Source organism: Rhinatrema bivittatum, chromosome 7, assembly GCF_901001135.1.
Source record: "Rhinatrema bivittatum chromosome 7, aRhiBiv1.1, whole genome shotgun sequence".
NCBI lineage: Eukaryota > Metazoa > Chordata > Amphibia > Gymnophiona > Rhinatrematidae > Rhinatrema > Rhinatrema bivittatum.
Genome location: NC_042621.1, coordinates 5,195,896 through 5,217,837, shown reverse-complemented (window position 1 = coordinate 5,217,837; position 21,942 = coordinate 5,195,896). Strand labels below are relative to the sequence as shown.

Below are 21,942 nucleotides of genomic sequence, written 5' to 3'. Positions count from 1 at the left end.
TACCCATGAAAACCTTCTCCGGAACGTGTATCTCCCCAACATCCTCTTCAGTAAATACCGAAGCAAAGAAATAATCTTTCCACGATGGCCTTATCTTCTCTAACTGCCCCTTTAACCCCCTCGATCATCGAACAGTCCAACTGACTCCCTCACAGGCTTTCTGCTTCGGATATATTTTAAAACGTTTTTACTGTGAGTTTTTTCCTCTACAGCCAACTTCTTTTCAAATTCTCTCTTAACCTGTCTTATCAATGTCTTACATTTAACTTGCCAACGCTTATGCTTTATCCTATTTTATTTTGTTGGATCCTTCTTCCAGTTTTTGAATGAAGATCTTTTGGCTAAAATAGCTTCTTTCACCTCACCTTTTAACCTTGCCGGTAATCGTTTTGCCTGCCTTCCACCTTTCTTAATGTGTGGAATACATCTGGACCGCGCTTCTAGGATGGTATTTTTTAACAGCGTCCATGCCTCTTGCACACTTTTTACCTATGCAGCTCCTCATTTCAGTTTTTTCTATTTTTCTCATTTTCTCATAGTTTCCCTTTTGAAAGTATAGCACTAGAGCACATCTACGTTCTCACAGTTGCTATCAATCCCTCCCCACCTCCCTGTTTAATGTAACTCTCTTTCCATATGTTTTTAGTTTGATGTAAACCGATATGTCCCCACTAATGTCGGTATTGAAATTTAATAAATAAATAATCATCTTCTTGAGTATCCTGCAGCTTGACTTAATTTACAGGCCTCACACTTTTAACCATAGAGTAGTGTCATGGTGTACCCACTGCTACAACACTGCAGACCGTCCAACATCACAACTGTTCCATTACTTTTAACTGAAGGCTTCTGTGAAGTTGAATTTCACTGTCTGCTGTTCTCATATGAATTAAAAACCAAAGTTGTAATAGCTTACATGTTTCAGTCAGGAAATCATAAGGCTAATGCACATGCTTTCATTTTGGAGGAAAGCAAGAGTTGCTTACCTGTAACAGTTCTCCAAGGTTATCAGGATGTCAGTCCTCACACATGGGTGACACCATCCAATGCAACCTGTCACGGAACTTTGATCTAAAAAATTCTGGCATTTTCAACATGCCTTAATGAGCATGTATTGTTGTCACTTCCCTACCCCCTAGGCATAGCCCCTCAGTCCATGATATAGCTAATACATGGAGAACCATCTTACAGTGGAGGTGGGTGGGTTTTGTGAGACCTGACTTCCTGCTGTCCTCGGAGAACATCTGTTACAGGTAAGAAACTCTACTTTCTCTGAGGACAAGCAGGATGGCAGTTCTCACACTTGAGTGAATTCCTAGCTGCAGGCTGCCCCAGACAGGACAAAGCGGGGAAACCCCATAGTGTTGAAGGCATCACCTTTCCCCCTTTTGTACATGAAGCTACTAAACCAGAAGTGGAGCTAGGAGGGAATTGGATTTTACTCAAGGGAGAGACCTATAGACAAAATCGATGCTTAAGGCATAGGTAGGTGCCTAAGGCAGGGGAGTTATGCAAACTCAGGGAGAGAAGCACAATGTGTCTCACAGAAAGTAATGCAGTCAGAGGTCCCAACAGTGAACCCTGTCAAGCAACAGTAGTCCTGGATCCTATTGTGGTATAGGTAAAGGCACAAAATTCAACCAAAAGAAGAGCTCTTGGATGAAGACCACACAGTTTCCTTTGATGGCACAAGACAGCTGAAAATCTGGGTTGAGAAAGCCCTCCAAAAAGAAAACTGTGGTTCACAAGCATCTGAAGTGGAAGAACAGAATTCATTTGCCTATGAACAACCAATGATTGGCTATTAGCCACAACAGGCATTGAAAAACAAGCAAATACTTAGAATAACAGGTGGCAAAACAGGGTCTGCTACTAAAAAAGCAGCAAGGAAGGTTGCTTCATAAAGCCGTGAGAGCAACAGTACACAATAAGCAATCAAATGTCCGATCTTGTAGAAGTTTATTGTGTGCAAATATACGCAATGGAGCCCGACTCCAGCCGAGTTTCGCCCTCTTTTTCAGTAGGGCTGCATCAGGGGCTAAAAACATACAATAAATGACATTAAAAATATAAAAATGAATAAAACTAATAAAGACATATAATAAACAAACATTTAAAATGAACATATAAAATGATACATGTAAAATGGTAACATGGAAATGTATGGTAAAAGTCTAGAAACCGCAAGATGTAAGTGAAATAAATAGATCAATAAATAGTAAAACCAGCACCATAAAATGAGCACAGTAAAATCAGCAAACACCAGCTAAACAAATAAAACAGTACAAATGCATATTGCCTTTAACTATAAAAAGTTACCATGAGTACCATAAATTAAATAATTGTATGGAAAATTAAAAGAGCTCGCCACGTGTATGTGATATGTGTAAAAAAGGAAAAGAAAAAAGAAGAAAAAGAGGAAAAAGGAAAAAAAGGAAGTAAAAAGAAAGTGTATATAGTAAAACTAATGACAAACATGTAAACGCTTACTCTTAGCATGTATTGATGCTATGTCTCCTTCAGAGTGTAGTACTTTGTATGGGCTATAGACAATGCCTATAAAATCAATATAAAAATGCAAAAATAAAATGAAAAGATCTATATTAATATAGTGTGCATCGTGTCTACAATTAAAAATGTTGTGATAGGAAAGGTACAGTGTGCGGAGTACTTGAATACTAATTTAGCTTTATTAATTTCAAAAATCTGACTGATCGAATTCAGACTAACATTCTTTTATAGGGATAGTATCAGTCATATCTTGCTATAAAAAAAATTATATAAAATAATATGATTAAAAAATAAAATAACTACACTGTCTAATGTGGCTGCCTTTGTAATCGCAAGCCACATCTTGTATAACTTATGTGCTTGGCACCGTGGCTCATCATCGACTCAAAGACAGCAGAAGTATACCAATTTACTTAGTCTTTAATATTATGTATCACAAACCTAGTTATGCCTTTAGAAAACAGGGTCTGCGGCAGACCCTATCTGCCAAAAACTACAAGAAAAAAATTGACACCCCCCCCCCCCCCCCCCAGGGCAGAAGGCGTGGAAAGGAGTGCCAAGGAATGGAAGGGGCTACCTTACTCTAAAATCTCAAGCATGGATGGTGAGCTGTGACCAAAGCGCATCCTTTCCTGGTACTTCGATTAGCAAGCATATCCTCCCTCCCAGCGCAATAAGCTCAGGCGAAAAGGAAAGCACTTTGACAAACCAAGCAAAGTATGGAAAGTCAAAGGTAGTACTAATCCAAATGAAAAAAATAAAAAGGGAAAGGATGGTTTACCATTCCCTGAAAGTAAACAGGGAGATACACCAGTCCACTCCACAGCTACTCTTTGGACATCCTGACTGGAAGAAGAAGCAGCACATACTAGAAGGCAAAGCCCGGGTCTGCAGGAAACAAAAGAAGCCTGTATAATCAGTGTCCCTGTACGTACCTGGATCAGTTCAGACTCCTGGGTTTTGCCCCACCTCTAGCAGATAGACACAGAGAAGTTCTAAAGACTCTGACGTATATAGCAGGGCTCCACCTACAGTCCGTCAGTATTTCTCTGTCTCTAGCAGATGGAGCAGAAGCAAAACCTACAGCCTGTGATAGCTTTTAAAAAATAAAAAATAATTATTATACTAAGAAAATAATAAGTTAGGTTAATTTCTTAATTAGTTTTCTTACGGAGCACAGAAGTGAGACTGGTTTCAGCCTCCCAGGGGTTGTCAGGTTCTAAGAGGACTATCCCCCTGGTTTTAGAAGCAGCTGCTGCTGTGGGTTGAGGGCCCTTCATATAACCTTAGTGCAGTACTGGGGGTGATTCCGGGGAGCCTGGCTCAATCCTCCCAGTTGGACCAGGACCCGCAAGCTATTGGGCAAGTATAAAAAAAAATGTTTTTTTCCCCAAAATTTACTTGTAATATTTGGACACTCGCTTCCCTCGCAGTCTAGTCGGGCCCCTCCGTTTCTTTTTTCGCTGTCGTTTTTTTTGCTTTTTTTGGCAGTGAAAATTTTCCTTTTTGCTGAGGTAAAAATGCCACGGAGGTTATCTTGCCGGGCTTGTGGAGTGGCGCGCACGCTTATTGAGGGACAGCCTGTGTTCAAACTGCGTGTCTCGGGGAGAGGGAGCTTCCACAACTCCTAAGGGGGTTGTTTTACGGGTCCAGTAGGTCTCCGGAATTTTTCAAAACTTGCCCTCTCCTTCTGTCACCCCGTTCCCGCTGAGCGCGGGAACGGGCGCCATTTTGAATTTGCTCGAGTCAGCAAACTTATCGGCCCTGTCAGCGGTGGGGGAGGGGATTCTTCCGTCTTTATCCCCTCAAAGAATAGTCCCTGAGGGGGACAACTCAGCAAGTATGGGCGCAACAGGCAGCACAGATTTCCCTAATGGGGATACAGATGCTGCTTCCTCTGACTTTTTCTTCAGATTTTGTACTGCTCCTCCACAGGGCTTTTAAGCAGGGAAAAAGAGCGCTGGATAAATCTTTGCTATTGGATTCTCCAGCCGTGCCTAAGAAACGGGCCATGTCTCGAGTTGGGCTTGAACCCCCTAAATCTAAGCGTCCTTTGAGGTTAGTATCTCCTCAACCTGATTCTACTACCTCCACCGATTCTGATAGCCCGGATGACATGGATGAGCCTTCGCAGCCTCCGCGGGGGGCTGATGGGGATCCAGACCACTTACACGGGGTTTCCCAGGGTTCTCATGTGGTGGAAGGGGATGACCCGTCTCATGACCCATGTGGTGGAAGGAGGTTGTCCGTCTCTTTAGGAAGGAAGAGTTAGGACCTCTCATTCCCGCTATTTTAGGGGAGTTGGGTATTAAGGCACCCCATGAAGAATCTCGGCTGGGATCTTCAGAGCCAGTATTGTTGGGTCTCCGAGGACCATCCTCTTTTTTTCCCTTTCATTTTTCAGCCACGGATTTGATTTTTAGGGAATGGGATACTCCAGACTTGGGTCTGAAAGTTGCTAAGGCTATGGATAAGCTATACCCTTTACCGGAGGAAGCTTTAGAACTGCTTCGTACTCCCAAGGTGGATGCTGCAGCAGTGTTAGCTGTAACAAAAAAGGCCACCATCCCTGTTACAGGAGCTACTGCTTTCAAGGATTTGCAAGATAGAAAGCTAGAGCTTCAATTAAAAAAGATTTTTTAAGTCTCGGCACTGGGCGTCAGAGCGGCTATGTGTAGTAATTTTTCCTTGAGAGCGGGTCTTTGTTGGCTACAACAACTTCAGGCCAATGAATCGCTCTCTGAGGCGGAAGTCCTCCAAGCGGGTCGGCTTGAAGCGGTCATTGCTTATAGTGCAGATGTCTTTTATGATTTACTCCGCACATCTGCTAGAACCATGGTTTCAGCTGTTTCTGCTCGTAGTCTCTTGTGGCTACGAAATTGGTCGGCTGATGTTTCTTCTAAGTCTCGCCTGAGGTCTCTTCCTTTCAAGGGCAAACTACTGTTTGGTAAGGAGCTAGAGGATTTAATTCAGTCTCTGGGAGAGAATAAAGTTCATTTGCCAGAAGATCAGCCGAAACAGAGTTACTTTTTCCTCAAAATCTCATTTTCGTGGAGGTGGAAAATCTAGGGCTCCTTGGATGCCAAACTCCTCCTTTCGACAAAATTCCAACAGGCAACAGTTGTGGTCTCAGCCTTTTCGTGGATGTTTTAGTAGACCAGATATCTCCCAGTCAGCACAGAGTGGAAAACCTTCGCAATGATGTGATGCCGGTCCATTCCTCTGTTCCTGTAGTCTGAGGCAGATTCTCTTTTTTACGAGGAGTGGACCAAAATAAATTCAGACCAGTGGGTTCTCTCTGTGATAAGACACGGCTACGTTTTAGATTTTGCATGCCGTCCCAGTCCCAAGTTCCTGGTTTCCCCGTGCAGGTATGCAACCAAGCGCCAGGTGGTAGAAGAGATGTTACAGTGCTTGTTGAACCTCGGCGCTATCATCCCTGTTCCTCCATCTCAACAATGGAAGGGCCGTTACTCCATTTACTTTGTGGTTACAAAAAAAGAGGGAACTTTCCGCCTATTCTCTATTTAAGGCGGGTCAACAGGTGTCTGCGGATTCCCCGCTTCTGCATGGAGACGTTGAGGTCAGTCATTGCGGTTCGTCAGGGAGAGTTTCTGGCCTCTCTAGATCTGACAGAAGCGTATTTACACATCGGTATTCGATCCAATCATCAGAAGTTCCTGCGATTCTCAATCCTGGGATGTTATTACCAGTTTCAAGCCCTGCCATTCGGCCTAGCCACAGCACCCAGGACATTCACCAAAATTATGGTGGTGGTGGCAGCGCAACTTCATCGAGAGGGATTGTTGGTTCATCCGTATCTCGACGATTGGCCTATTCGAGCAAAGTCGGAGATCCTTTGCCAGGAAGCGATCCACAGGGTACCTCATTTGTTACAAACCCTTGGCTTGGTTGTCACTGTCCAAGAGTCATCTATTTCCCTCCCAGTCTTTAGAATATCTGGGGGTCCTCTTCGATACGAGACAAAGCAAAGTTTTCCTGACGTCAGAACGCATTCTAAAGTTGCAGGGTCAGGTTCGAGGGTTGTTGTCCAAGCATCCTCCAAAAGTTATTACTTACAAGTTCTGGGTTCAATGACTTCAACGTTAGATCTAGTTCCCTGGGCTTTCGCTCACATGCGTCCTTTGCAATCGGCGTTACTTTCCCGATGGGACCCAGTGTCAGTACAATTTCACCTTCCTCGTCCATTGACTAAGATGGCTCGATCCAGTTTGGATTGGTGGCTGCTTTCGGACAACTTGACTCGAGGAGTTCCTTTGGTAGTTCCGCACTGGATGGTAGTGACCATGGATGCCAGCCTTTCCGGTTGGGGGGCAGTGTGTCGTAGGAAGTCTGTCCAAGGACTATGGTCCCAAGAGGAATCTCAATGGTCCATCAATTGGTTGGCGACAAGGGCGGTTCGTTTGGCCTTACAGAAGTTTCTTCCGCTTCTCAAGGGGAAGTCAGTCCGCATGCTATCCGACAATGCGACCATGGTGGCTTATATCAATCGCCAAGGAGGAACCAAGAGCCAGTCCGTGGCGTTGGAAGCTCACCAGTTAATCAGTTGAGCGGAACAGCACTTGGTCAGCATAGCGGCGTCCCACATTGCGAGGGTCGACAACGTTCATGCGGATTTTCTCAGCCGTCATAGTCTCGATCTGGGGGAGTGGGAACTTGCCGACAAAGCTTTTCAGCTAATTTGCGACTGATGGGGCACTCCTTGCATGGATCTCATGGCGACATTCAAGAATTCCAAAGCTCCACGATTCTTTGCTCGCCGCAGAGACACGGCAGCAGAAGGAGTAGATGCTCTGGTGCTTCCTTTGCCGATGAATGTTCTACTTGTGTTTCCTCCTTGGCCTCTAATCGGCAAAGTGCTCAGACGGGTAGATCTACATCCGGCAGATGTCGTTCTAGTGACTCCCGAGTGGCCGCGTCATCCATGGTTTGCGGATCTGGTCTGACTGTGGAGGCTCCTCTGAGATTCCCGGATCTTCCAAACCTGCTTCATCAAGGGCCTGTTTGTTTCGACCAAGTCGATCGCTTTTGTCTAGCGGCTTGGCTTTTGAGAGGCAGCGTTTGAAGGGTAAAGGTTATATGGATGCTGTAGTGACTACGCTCTTGAGGTCGCAAAAAGCTTCCACTTCCCTGTCTTATGTGCGAGTATGGAAGGTTTTTGAGTCTTGGTGCTTGGACCGTGATATTGTTCCTACACGGGTGTCTGTGCCGGATATTTTGTGTTTCCTTCAAGCTGGTTTAGCTAAGGGCTTATCGTGTAGCTCCTTGCTGGTGCAGGTAGCTGCTCTTGGTTGTTTACGTGGTACCATTCAGGGCCGAGTGTTGTCGGCACACCCAGATGTCTCGCGCTTCCTTCGGGGAGCAAAACATTTACACCCTCCATTCAGACAGCCTTGTCCCTCTTGGAATTTAAATTTAGTCCTCACGGCTTTGTGTGCTGCGCCCTTTGAACCTTTGAAACACGCCACCTTAAAGGATCTTACTTTAAAAGTTGTGTATCTTGTGGCAATTTCCTCGGCTCGTAGATTATCTGAGCTTCAGGCTTTATCCTGTAGGGAACCCTTCTTAAGGATTTCTGATTCCGGAATATCCTTACGAACGGTTCCTTCGTTCCTTCCAAAGGTTGTTTCCTCCTTTCAGCTTAATCAATCAATAGAACTTCCTTCCTTTTCAGATTTAAACAGGTCGGATCCTTTAGCTAAGGACCTAAAGAAGTTGTATGTTCGCAGGGTCTTGATGCATTATTTGGAGTTCACTAATAGTTTTCGTGTCTCGGATCATCTTTGTTCTTTGGAGTGGCCCCAAAAGGGGTAATATGGCGTCTAAGACAACGATCGCCCGAAGGTTGAAGGAGGCTATAAATTCTGCATATTTCTTGCGTGGCAAGCACTTACCGATGGGTCTTAGGGCACATTCAACACGTTCCTGGGCTGAATGTCAGCAAATTTCGCCACAGGAGATTTGCAGAGCGGCCACATGGAAATCTTTACATGCTTTTACTAGACATTACCATCTGGATGTCCAGGCTCCGGATGCCGGGGGATTTGGAGAAGGTGTGCTGAGAGTGGGCCTCTCCGGATCCCATCCCAGGAGTCTGGACTGATCCGGGTACATACAGGGAAAGGAAAATTGGTTCTTACCTGATAATTTTCATTCCTGTAGTACCACGGATCTGTCCAGAGTCCCGCCCACTCGGCATATACAGGTAATGGAGAGTCCGCTCTGTCAGCAATGTATGCTTTTCGTCTGCAGATCAGTCTTGTTTTTCGTAGTCTTTAGGTTCTGTTTAGGTAAAGGTTATACGTTAGTGTATATAGTTACTTTGGGTTTTTAACTCCATTCTACTTTGTGACTGTGCAATACTGACAGACTAGGTGGAGCCCTGCTATATACGTCAGAGTCTTTAGAACTTCTCTGTCTCTATCTGTTAGAGTGGGGGCAAAACCCAGGAGTCTAGACTGATCCGTGGTACCTCAGGAACGAAAATTATCAGGTAAGAACCAATTTTCCTTTGGGTAACATCCCAACAATATTCCCCCCCCCCCCCCCCCCCAGATGATTTCAGCAGGGATTTTTCCAGTAAGGCTGACCTCTCAGTAGACAGGAATAACATGAACTGAGTACGAACCTCCTTGAGGAAGAAGTCCTGAATCTCGCCACTGAGAGATAAAACAGGGATGGTGCAAGTGCAATTTATTGAAACAGTACTTCCTCACTACCCCAGAAACCTAGAGGGTACCAGGTCAGGTCCAGTCCAATCAACAGAACAGACTGTTCACCAGACTGGCATAGATGTGAACTATAACGCATGCTTCCACCTAATAACCCTGCAGCTCATGAAGTGTACCGTCTATAAGCACAAGGACCACCTTGTCCATCTACGAACGCTGCTACCAACTGGGTTATACCCGAAAGGTGTGAGGAGAACTCTCAAGTGACTGCAGCAAAGCTGTAGGACCTCAGTTACTAGATCCCCACGCCTCTAATGTACACACCATGGATATGGCGAGTCGTCTGGAAGCACACCTGCCATTCGGGATCCTCACAGAGGTAGGGCCCATAGACCAACAGGAGCAGCCACCAAATGAAAGTATGTGTGTTGCGCTCAGCAGGTATCAGAAGTAGTACTCTCATGCGAGAGAAACCTATATATGTTGCTGGGAGCAGCAAAGAAGGGATCCCGAACACCTCAGGGGGTTCTAATCCAGAATAGCTCTCCTATGAAACAGCAATGCCATACAGTAGTACAATGGCAGAGTTGAGTGGTCCTGTCAGATGAGCTCTTGGATCCAGCAGGGAACGGCCTCCAGCCACCAGTCAGAAACAAACCTTCCCCCTCCCCAAGGAGAATGGGGAGCAAGATGCCCCCTAGGGAACCCCAAAAAGTTGCCTCTGGAAAACAAACAGCCATATCTCCCCTCTCAGAAAGGATGGGAAAACACAGCAGGAATCAGGCCGTCCTGATCCTGAAAAACTCCTTGCTCTCCAAATGAGTGTGATACTGTCGTCGACCTCTGATGTTCAAGAGGTGACAGCTACTGGCGGCCACCTAGGTAGACTGGAATGGCCACCATGGTAACTAAGTGCAGGAATGCAGCGATAAACGATTCACTCGATTCCCGCTGCCACCCCAACTCCTCCAGGTCTCATAAGGGAACCCGCAAGGAGGAATACAGATTCAGAAGAATCAAGGCTCTAGCCTGATCAATGAACTTGCAAGTGATTGGACTCTTGAGGCTTCCTCATGAAGGGGATTTGAGTGTAAGCCAAGACAGGAGGGCCCTAAAAGACCTATTCTTTCTCACAGAGGGAAGACTTCCGACACTATCACCCATGGTATCTACTCAATTGTAGAGTGACCAGGGGTGCAGACTTAGTTTAGACATGCCAGCACACTGGCGATTGTGGAACATAACATATGCTGCCAAGTGGAAACACACACTAAAGGACACTAGAAAATTAGTGCACCTGCACTGAATTCCACCACTCATGCAGTGGTACCATGTCCTGCTGATGGAGGCGCTTATACACTCAGTATTGAGGTGTCCGTGTTCATAGCCCTATGTCACAGCTGGGCCAGCCACACAGGGCCATCAAAAAGTTTATGATGGCGCCCTTTTCATAAGTGCTACACAGCACCTATGGCAAGACACACAAGGGCACTAATGATGAAAATGACAGAGCACTGGGTGAAGATGGTGACAGTGCCATCCCTGGCTCCCAGCATTCCACAGTGCCATAGCACTTGAAGAGGTAGACAGTTTCCCCCAGTGTTGGTTGAATAGTTTCCCCCCTGTGTCGATCACATTTGTCATGATCCACTGGCCATTTGCTCAGTGTGACAACAGTGGGAGCAGTGCCACTGGCATCTCGACTGCATCAATCTGTTGCTAGGCAGTACTTAACATCGCCCTCAGGGTGTCCATGGCACTTGATGTTGTCTAAAGTAGTTTGGTGGCATTGGTGGTCAACGTGCCTCTTGGCATGCTATGGCATCGAGGAAGCCCATAGTGCCCGATGGTGCCCATGGCGACATCCAACTGTGCCTGCCAGTGCCTACATTGATGTCACCTGTGAAGTCAATAGCACAGTTGGCACTCGCTAGCAACTGACCACATCTATGGCACTGAATGATGTTGCGTCCAGGGCATTGGCGGCACAACAGCACCAAAAACACTCATTGGTACCATGGGGTCAACAGCCTTGAAGGTACTCAGCTAATGGCACCCACGGTGCCTGAAGACATCAATGACCCCTACCTTGCCCAGAGGCATCGATGGTCACGCCCAAAGGCTTTGAAAGCCCCGCAACATCGACCCGTTCAACATCCTCAACATTGTCTATGGCGCTAGTCAGCATCCATAGTTCTTTTGAGGTGTCGGTGGCTCTCGATGTTGCCCATGGTGCTTGATGACACCCCAGGGTACTCTACCGCATCTGCATCCATGGTGCCAGACTGCATTTATCACATCTGTGGAGCTCCATGGCACCCAGCGGCACCCGCAGTGCACATTGTGCCCATCTGGATATTGAGATGGTGCTTGTTGGCGCCTATGGCACTCGATGACATCAAAGGTGCCGCCTGCACTTGATGGTGCTCTTAGTGCACTGATGCCTTTGGTGAACCCAGAATGCCCGTTCCAACGCTTGAGTGCCCTGTTGCTCAGTGGTATCCATGGGGCAATGGCATCCATGGTGCCCTTTGTAGCCGAAGGCCTTCAGTGCGCTCGAGGCCCAAGGTGCTTGATGTCTAAGGCAACCCATGGCCTGATGATGCTTGACCGTGTCAAAGGCATGGGCAACTGATCTTGGGCATGGCACCAATGGTGCAGCAGCAATGCTGATGGCCTGAGCTCATACCCTCTCTCTCAAGGAGACTACATTACCAGAGCTGACAACCAGGAGGGAGAGTCTGTTGTCCAGACTACTAGAGGCCCTTGGAGACTAAGAACATAAGAACATGCCATACTGGGTCAGACCAAGGGTCCATCAAGCCCAGCATCCTGTATCCAGCAGTGGCCAATCCAGGCCATAAGAACCTGGCAAGTACCCAAAAACCAAGTCTATTCCATGTTACTGTTACTAGTAATAGCAGTGGTTATTTTCTAAGTCAACTTAATAGCAGGTAATGGACTTCTCCTCCAAGAACTTATCCAATCCTTTTTTAAACACAGCTATACTAACTGCACTAACCACATCCTCTGGCAACAAATTCCAGAGTTTAATTGTGCGTTGAGTGAAAAAGAACTTTCTCTGATTAGTTTTAAATGTGCCACATGCTAACTTCATGGAGTGCCCCCTAGTCTATCTGAAAGAGTAAATAACCGATTCACATCTACCTGTTCTAGACCTCTCATGATTTTAAACACCTCTATCATATCCCCCCTCAGCTGTCTCTTCTCCTAGGACTGTGGGGAGGATGAGTTCTCCGTCCCACAGGAACGATCTGGTCCTTGATTCCTCTACTGCCTGGACCTCCGTCAATGCCTAGCGCTCAGACGTCACCTGGAACTCCTGCCTAGACAAGAAGTCAGACGAGTCCCCAGGCCCAGATACCTACATAGTCCCTACATAGACTGCATACTGCCAGTCCCACCAGCACTTGACAAAGGCACAAACAGATTAAGAAGACACAGAAAATAAGTTGCAGATGCAGCATTATTTATTAAGAATAGAAAGTAGACTCTTTAGGCTGCACAGCATAAAGCCTTCCATGCGGTCGATAGAGAGCTTAAATAAGAGAAAAAGAGAAACAATATATACCGCAAGGAAAAGGGTATGAAAAAGGCTTTCGGGCCGATACAGTAAAGTCCGCGGGAGAGCGGGCACACAGGCCACTCTCCTGTGCACGTGATTCACTATTCAAATTAGGCCCGGCGGTAAAAACAGGCAAAAGGAGACGCTAGGGACACTAGCACGTCCCTAGCGCCTTCTTTTGGACCGGAGAGACGGGTGTCAGCGGGTTTGACAGCCGACGCTCAATTTTGCCGGTGTCTGTTCTCAAGCCCGCTGACAGCCACGGGCTCGGAAACCGGACGCCGGCAAAATTGAGCGTCCGGTTTTCGACCCGACAGCCATGGGCCAACTTCAAATTTTTTTTTTTTACTTTTGGAAACTTTCGGGACCTCCGACTTAATATCGCCACGATATTATGTCGGAGGGTGCACAGAAAAGCAGTTTTTACAGTAAAAACTGCTTTTCTGTGCACTTTTCCGTGCCCGAAGCGGCTTGGCTGCGCATTTTGTTTTCTGAATCGCGCGGGAATACCTAATAGGGCGATTTGCACGTTGCGGGCGCTATTAGGTTTGGGGGGGTTGGACGCGTGTTTTCGGCCCCTTACCGAATAAGGGGTAGCGCTAGCGCGTCAAAAACGCGCGTCCAATAGAGGGTTAACAGTGCGCTCGCACTGTACTGTATCGGCCCATTTGTTAGGAAAAAAACTGCAGCTCTGGAAAAAAAAATCACAGCAGTAGCTGTGAGAGCAAAGCTGAATACCGCGACCACATGTGGGGCTCTGCCTAGAGGGCAGGGAGGTGACTACAACTGCACATGCTCAGTAGAGCATGCTGAAAGCTTTAGAACTTTGATCTCATTCTGTGATGGGTTCTATCAGATGATGTTACCCATGTGTGAAGACTGCCATCCTGCTTGTCCTCTGAGATCTTGTGTAGTGACATAGTGTAGGTCTGCAGATAAGGACCATTTGACATACCCAGTCTGCCAGCTTGCTCCTGCCAGCACTGCTTTAGCTGAGGTTATCACCCAACTGTCAGCTGTACAAGCTTGACTGCTTTCACTGTTTTAACTGTGGCTATCTCCCTTTCTTACCCTTAACCACACCTTTTCCCATTGAACTAATGATACCTGCTGGCACAGAACAGCAGTTAAAATCTTAAACAGCAATGATAAGATTGCATCGGGGTATTAGCTGGGGCACTGGTTTTGTGAGAAACAAAGTTTAAGGATGGCAGGGTCTGAAATAGTCTTAATAGCAGAAGAGGTGGCAGCCATCTCTTAGGCAAAGTTTTGGGCATGCTTGGGATGGTAGTAAGAGTTGAGAGGACGGGTAAAAAATGTGGAGGAGGAGTAGGAAGTTGGTGTTGGATTGCATAAGGGATTTTATATGTGCATATACCCAAATTGGGTGAATCATTTTGGTCTTTATCTGCATATGATGAATGCTGTCCATACAGGCTTGACCACCTCCAGATATAATTCCTTCTCCTGAACCGGAAGATTATAACCAAGACAGCTAGGAATAAAAGCATAAGAAGTGCCCTGTTGGGTCAGACTAAGGTCTGGTCTCCGACAGTGGCCAGTTCATGTCACAAGTACGTGGCAGATCCCAAATATCTCCAGAAGCATAAACATTTATTTGGCTTTTGAATTTTGCAGAATTGAAAGGGCTTTGTATTTCATGGAAGTTGGTAAAGTTTGATCAAGAAACATTGTATGAATATTATAAAAAAAAAAATATGGTGGATGGCAGTGCATTTGAGAAAAAAGGGGAGTTTAGCTTTAATCTCCAATCCAATAGCATGTGGAGGTTGTGGAGTAGGCACAGTGGAAGTCTGGAAATTTAGTTTTTTGAAGCAAATCTGAAGCACTGTATTCAGACAGTTGAGGTCATTTGTGTGAAGAGTCCACCTTCTCTCTTTTTATTCAGTTGAAGTACCACTGTTCACCTAACAAAGTTCTTATCTTCTCTCCACCTAGTTGTCTACCATCATGGAAACAGTGCAACTGGCGGCCATTACACTACAGATGTCTTCCAGATTGGTCTTAATGGCTGGTTACGCATTGATGACCAGGCAGTGAAAGTGATAAACCAGTATCAGGTGGTGAAGCCTTCGGCGGAGCGCACAGCCTACCTCCTCTACTATCGTCGAGTTGACTTGCTGTGAATCTGCCTTCCTCCCCTTTTAAATTGCGTGTGCAGAGAGTACAGTACCTGCTTTGTAGAACGCCAACTCTTTCTACCTTTCTTTCCTCTTCTCCACGCTCCTTTCAAGTGAATCCTACTTTTTCTTTCCCTTGCAACTTTGGGATAGATTGAAAAGGAAAACTGCGCGCTGGCTAGTTCACAACATAGTTTGTGTTTTGACTTTGTTTTGGGGAATGAAGTCATTTGGTTGGAGAAAGGGGGGAAAAACACAGAACCTGAGTCTCAAAAATTAAAAAAAAAAAGATAAATGTTATCTCCAAGGATATTGCTGAGTCCTAAGGTGATAAAAGGTTTTTTTTTTAAAACATCCATTTCCCAAGTTCTGATTTAAGAGAAAAACAACCCACACCAGCAACTGAACTTGTAGATTTCTGTGAAAAATAGGTTTTATGTTCACAAAACATGCAAATAAATGAAAAGTACAAAATATATAGAGAAATTTTAGTAGCTAGCATTTCCCTATATGCTTTGGATCAGTGATCAAACATGAGCCAGTGATTCAGGGAGAATCTCCTTGAGTGCTTCAGGAAGCAAAAATGTCTGATGTACAAAAAAAATATATTGTAATGTTGCTGGGATAGGAAGAATTTAAAAAATTAACAATTGTGCAATGGGGAAGCTGTTTAAGTACACATTGCAGATCAAACATTTGGAGTTAAGATGTTAATCTCTATAGAGGGGTGATTGTAACTTTATTGTTGTTAAAAATTCCAAACTGCAATTATGCTTCTGTGTACACAAGATTAAAAAAGAATATGGGCAAAACCATGACTTGTAGTTCTTTTGAGTCTGTTTATTTTTAATTTTCCGGTCTGCTCTCCTATAATGTTGAGTTCCTGATTGTACACAGTTTAGTGATCCTAAAGCGGATAAAGTTGCTGCCTACCAATAAAAGTCAAAATTGATTAAAAAGGGCTTGTGTGTCTGCTTAACTGTCTGAGCAGCAGTGATCTTCCCATGTAAAGCCTGCCTTTCAGTTTGCGGTGAAAGCAAATGAAAGAAGATGGCCTTTCCTAGTGTGTAGCCAGATGGATTCAGGACCAATGGGTTTATGCTCCCCTGCCAGGAGATGGAGTCAGGTTTCAAAGCTGACTTCACCCTAGATACAAAGATTGAGCTCCACTTTCCTGTGGTGATACCTAAAGGTCCCTCCTGAAGTGATTTCAGAGATCCCTCAGAGGTGTGCCTTGGTTTGTCTGATAGCCGGTTCCCAGCATGGACTTTGCTGCTTGAAGCAGCTGAAAGGCAGTGGGTTCAGAAAGCCAAGCAACAGTAGTCCTAGATCCTATTGTGGTATAGGTAGAACAGTATTGGACCATGTTAGTTTTTCCATAGAGACAAATTGCAGGCCCTGATTTCCCAGACCTTGGAGATGCTGAGAGTTCCTGGGGCAGGCTCTTATGATGGAACCAAAGAAGAATCCCATTCAGATTTTCCTACAGAAAGCCTCTTGCTACTTTCCAGGACTGGAAGCCATCCAGGAGTTGATTGACCTGGAATGGGATGCCCCAGAAGCAAGTTTTAAAGGTGGACGAGCATTAGAAGCTCTATTCCCACTGGATCCAGCAGCGAGAGAATGTGTTTCCCTAAAGTGGATGTGCATGTCTGTGCTGTCTCTAAGCGAACTATCCCAGTGGAGGGAGGGGCAGCCTTAAAGGATGCGCACGATAGGCGGATGGAGTCCATGCTTAAACAGGCCTTTGACGCAATAGCAGTGACCTTACAGATTGCTGCGTCTTGTGCTCTGGTAAGCTGGTTCATGCCTGCTTCTCTCTTGGGAGGTGGCTGACTCGGGGGTGAATTCCAGAGAGGTTATGGAACCCACTGCTGCCTTTTTAGCTGATGTGAGCTCGGACCTAGTCTGTACCTCGGTCAGAGGTGTGGCAGCTAGAAGACAGCTATGGCTGAGGAATTGGGCAGCAGATGCAACCTCCAAGGCAAATCTCACAAAGATGGCCTTTAAAGGATCACTCCTCTTCAGAAGCGAATTGGAAAAGCTGGCCAGTAAATGGGGTGAATCTCCAGTACCCCTGCTTCCAGAAGATAAGAGAAAGCAGTTACAGAGGCTCCCAACACTTTCGCCCCTACAGAAACTCGACATTTCAGAGGTCTCAGTCCCTTGGGAGGTCTTGGTCCTTTTGGACTTGGCAGCCCAAGAGAGGGTCAGGCTCCAGTTCAGGTTTGTCCTGAACCCCCTCAATGATGTTTTGCTGACCCACCCTCGGAACGAGGAGATAGGAGGTTGACTGTCCCTCTTCTACCAACGGTGGGTCGAGATCACTTTGGACAAATGGGTACTGGATTTCATATGCGAAGGATATGCGCTGGAATTTCGCAGCACTCCTTGGGACATATTCATGATATCGCCTTGCCACTCCCAGCACAAGAAGCAAGCAGTGGAGACTACCCTGTTAAGGCTCCTCAGGATGAGGGCTATAATCCCAGTACCTGTGGGTGTTATTCCATCTATTTTATCATACCCTTTTCATCCCATCCTGGACCTCGAGTGTCAACTGACATCTGAGTGATTCTTTTCCGCATGGAAATCCTACGCTCTGAGATAATGGCCGTACAATCTGGAGAGCTCTTAATCTCCCTGGACCTTTCAGAGGCCTACCTACATATTACAGTCCGGCATTGTTTCCTACGCTTTGCAGAACTGGGTCACCATTATCAGTTCCGGGCACTTCCCTTTGTCCTGGTCACTGCCACCAGAACATTTTCCAAGATTATGGTGGTCATAGCAGCAGAGTTGAGCAAAGAGGGAATCTTTGTGCACCCATACTTGGATGACTGGTTGATCCAGGCAAAGTCTGTGGAAGAGAGTCTCTGGGTGACCAACAGGGTGACTTCCTGGCTTCAGGAACTCATTTGGGTCGTAAACCTGGACAAAAGCAGTCTCAAAATCTCCCAGTCCTTGGAATATCTAGGAATCCAGTTCGACACCAAGCAGGGCAAAGTCTTCCTTCTGACCACGTGGATAAGGAAGTTGATGTCCCAAGTGCATCTGTTGATGAACACGATATGCCCGACGGTGTGAAGCTATCTTCAAGTCCTTGGTTTGATAGTGCTGCCTCGCCATGGGCGAGGACACACATACAACCACTTCAACACTCCCTGCTGTCATGTTGCAACCTGCTGACTCAAGACTATTCGATTCGTCTCCACGTATGTTCTCGTCTCCCGTGGTGGCTGCAGGATGCTCATCTGGGAAGCGGTTGTACCCCTATCCCTTCCAAACTGGCTGATCCTCACGACAGACGCGAGCCTCTGGGGCTGGGGAGCTCACTGTCAGGAACTGATGGCCCAGGGGCGTTGGACCAAGGAAGGGGTCCTCCAGAACAGTGGTCCCCAACCTTTTTTTGCACCAGGGAACGGCTTCAAGCAAGACCATTTTTCTATGGCCCGGCAGGGGCGGGGCTTTGGTCATATGGGGTGGGGTTATGGAGGGGGTTGGATTTTAGTGCATACTTATCATTTAATTATGACATTTATAATGTGAATGTGACTCAACTCACCATAGGTTCAGAATGAGTGGGAGCACTGGGCTTGTTTCCCTTGTTTTCCAAACTTCACACCTCTCTCCTCCACCTGACGCCTTCCCTCTCATGACCTCCCCTGGCTGTGAGCACCAAACCAAGCTCCCAGTCATTCTCACACTGAACCCCAAGCAAGCTCCCATTCATTTTCACACCATTTCCTCCCCATCCCCCAGGCATGCACACATTCATTCTCACACACACAGACCCCCAGGAAGGCACCAATTTATTCTCACACACATAGACACACATACACCATACACAGGTAGGCACCTGTTCTCACACATACAAACCCCAGGAAGACACCCATTCATTCTCATACACAGACACACCCTCAGGTAGGCACCCATGCATTCACACACATACACCCCCAGGCAGACTCCCATTCATACACATGCACACACTAAAGGCAGAGACCCCCTCTCTTTCTTTTGCCAGCAACCTCAGAGCCTCTCTCATTCCTCTGCTGCCACTGTCACTGCTGCCACATGGCTATTGGGGAGGTGCCGATTGCTGCTACTGACACTGAAGCCCATTCTGTCTATGTGCAGGCCCTGTGGGCCTCCACTTTCTCCATGCTGATCTCGTACATTGTGAGATCTGCTTAGAGAAAATGCTATTCTTGCACATTCCCAAAGATTACATGTGCCAATCACTAAAAAGTAATTTATTTATTTTTTTACCTTTGCTGTCTGATCTTAGTTTATAATTGGTGGTCACAGGCTTTTTTTTTTCCACCTTTCCTTTCTTATTTTTTTGCCAATTCCTTTTATATTGTCTTTTTTTCTATTTCTTTTCTCACCATCTTCTTCCCTCAAACACACAGTCAGGTTCTCATTCTCACATGCTTTCTCTCTCTCTCACACACACAGGCTCTCACTGTCACATGATCTCTCTCATAGAATCATTTATACACAGTCTCTCACTGGCACATGCTGTGCTGACTCTCACACAGGCTCTCACTCCCACATGCTGACTTGCTCAAGTACAGGCTCTCACTGTCACATGCTCTCTCTCATACAATCATTCATACACACAGGCATACATCTCTCATACAATCATTCATGTACACTGTCACATGCTGTCTCTCTCACACAGAGGCCCTCACATGCTGTCTCTGCAAACATTCAGGTCCTCACTCCCACATACAGTCTCTCAACTCATCTCATACACGCACGCACACACACTCTACAGACCCTCAGCCTCTCACTGCTGGGCCTCCTTTTCGCGGGTCGCCGCAGGATGGGCTCTGCAGCGGCCCCTACAGGGTCTTCTCGGGCCACTGCGACTTGGATTCACGGCGGCCCGTAAGCGCTGCTCCTCTTCTGCACGTGCTGATGCTCCTCCTCCTTCCTCCCCGCGCAGTTCCGGCAACGTTTACTTCTGGGGCCGCACAGGCACGAAGGAGGAGGAGGAGCATCAACGTGTTTAAACGCAATCTTTTTCTTCGGGCTGTGGTGACGTGAGCTCCACCACGGCCCTGCCGATCTGCCTGCTATATGCGTGTCGCTGTTCAGCTGCCAGTGGGATGAGGTCCACTGGTGGCCGCATGAGCCTCCCTGCGCCCGGGGGCATTGGCTTCCCTCGGGATACCACTGCTCGCGGTGCCCCCTAATACTCTGCGCCCTGTGCTTCCACCGGCCCTGGTGCTGGTCTGCGGCCCGGTCCTGGTCCGGTGGTTGGGGACCCCTGCTCTAAAACATAAACCACCTGGAAACCCAGGCAGTCAGATTGGCATGTCTACAATTCAGCCACATATTCCAGGGTCAAGCAGTCTGCGTAATGTCAGACAACGCAACAGCGGTAGCCTATATCAGTCACCAGCGTGGAACCAAAAGTCAGCAAGTGTCACAGGAGATAGATCTCCTTATGGACTGGGTAGAAATACATCTACAGATTATCTTAGCCTCCCACATTTCAGGAAAAGACAACATCAGAGCAGACTTTCTAAGCAGGGAAAGTCTGTAGCTAGGAGAGTGGGCATTATCTGCCAAAGCCTTTCAGCTGGGAGTAGATTGCTGGGGTTGCCCGTCCATCGACCTGGCTGTATCTGACAATGCGAAGGTTCCCTGATTCTTCAATTGCAGAAGAGATCAGTTGACCCTGGGATCAATGCTCTCGTTCAGATCTGGCTGGAAGAGGAGCTGCTACACGTCTTCCCTCTGTGGCTCCTGCTAGGCAGGGTCATTCACAGAATTGAGCACCACAGGCCTACTAGTAGCTCCAGATTGGCCCAGGTGTGCATGGTAAGCAGATATGCGGAGACTCCTGGAGGAGACCTCTCTGCATCTCACTACTCAAGGACCTGCTACAGCTGGAATTGGTCCTTCATGAGGATCAGACTCTATTCTGTCTTATGGTCTGGCCCTTGAGAAGGCTTGCTTGATGAAGCAAGAATATTCGGTGGCAGTAATTGCCACCTTACTCTGCACACGGAAATTCTCTATGTCCCTAGCGTATATGCGGGTCTGGAGAGTGATGCTTGGCGCGAGGAATGCGGTGTTTCCCCTCAGATGGTCAAAATCCCACTAATTCTGGAATTTTTGCAGGACAGCTTGAATAAAGGTTTGACTCAACTCCTTGAAGGTCCAGGTAGCGACGCTCTCCTATTTCAGGGGCGAAGTGAATGAATCCTGCCTTTCAGCTCATCTGAACATGGCCCATTTTCTGAAAGAGTGAAAGAACCTCCGGCCACACCTATGATGGCTGGTTCCCTTGTGGAATCTTAATCTGGTATTGGAGCTTTTGGCAGGGCCTTCCTTTTGGCCGTGGCACAGTCTTTCCTTGCGTTTATTAACCCTGAAAACTGTGTTCGTGCTGGCTATATGCTCGGCACGTCGCATCTTTGAACTACAGGCATTGTCGTGTTGGGAGTCGTTCCTCCTGATGATTCCGGGAGCATTACAGCTTCGTACTGTTCCATCCATCAGTGTTTCATTTGAATCAGTTCATTTCGTTACCATCCCAGATAAGCACAAGGACGTGGAAGAATACCACCTCCGTCATTTGAATGACAGTAGGTTTTTGGTGCGGTATCTGGAAGTTTCAGAGCTGGTCCGAAAGACGCCTGTTTGTCCTTCACTATGGCAGGAAGCAGAGTGAACCAGCTTTGTGGGCTACCATAGCTCGCTGGATTAAGGAGGTGGTCACAGGAAAGCCATTCCCCTTCAGGTTAAAGCTCATTCCACTAGGGATAAGGCAGTCTCGAGGGTGGCAGCTAGAATGCGGTCTCGCATCAACATCTGCTGAGTGGCGACGTGCTCCTCCTTGCACACCACCTCCAGGTTCACCTGGACGTTCAGGCCCGGGAGGAAGCAGCCTTTGCAAGGGCTGTGTTAACCAGACCACGGGCAGCCTCCTGGCCCGATTTGGAGTAGCTTTTGTACATCCCACTGGTCCTGAGTCCATCTGTCTACACGCTAAGAA

At 46.8% G+C, this 21,942-nt stretch overlaps 1 protein-coding gene across 2 annotated transcripts in view; it reads left to right on the top strand.

Annotated features, from left to right (window-relative positions):
• The window catches only part of USP10 (ubiquitin specific peptidase 10), a 201,214-nt gene extending 185,466 nt beyond the window's left edge, over positions 1 to 15,748 (top strand). The window contains exon 14 of one of the 2 annotated variants that reach the window (XM_029608088.1): positions 14,749 to 15,748. In XM_029608088.1, the coding sequence (XP_029463948.1) occupies positions 14,749 to 14,936 (188 nt within the window). In that variant the 3' untranslated portion in view covers positions 14,937 to 15,748. The remainder of the gene's footprint in view (positions 1 to 14,748) is intronic. The other variant, XM_029608089.1, reaches the window with a different exon arrangement.
• The last annotated feature ends 6,194 nt before the right edge of the window (positions 15,749 to 21,942 follow it).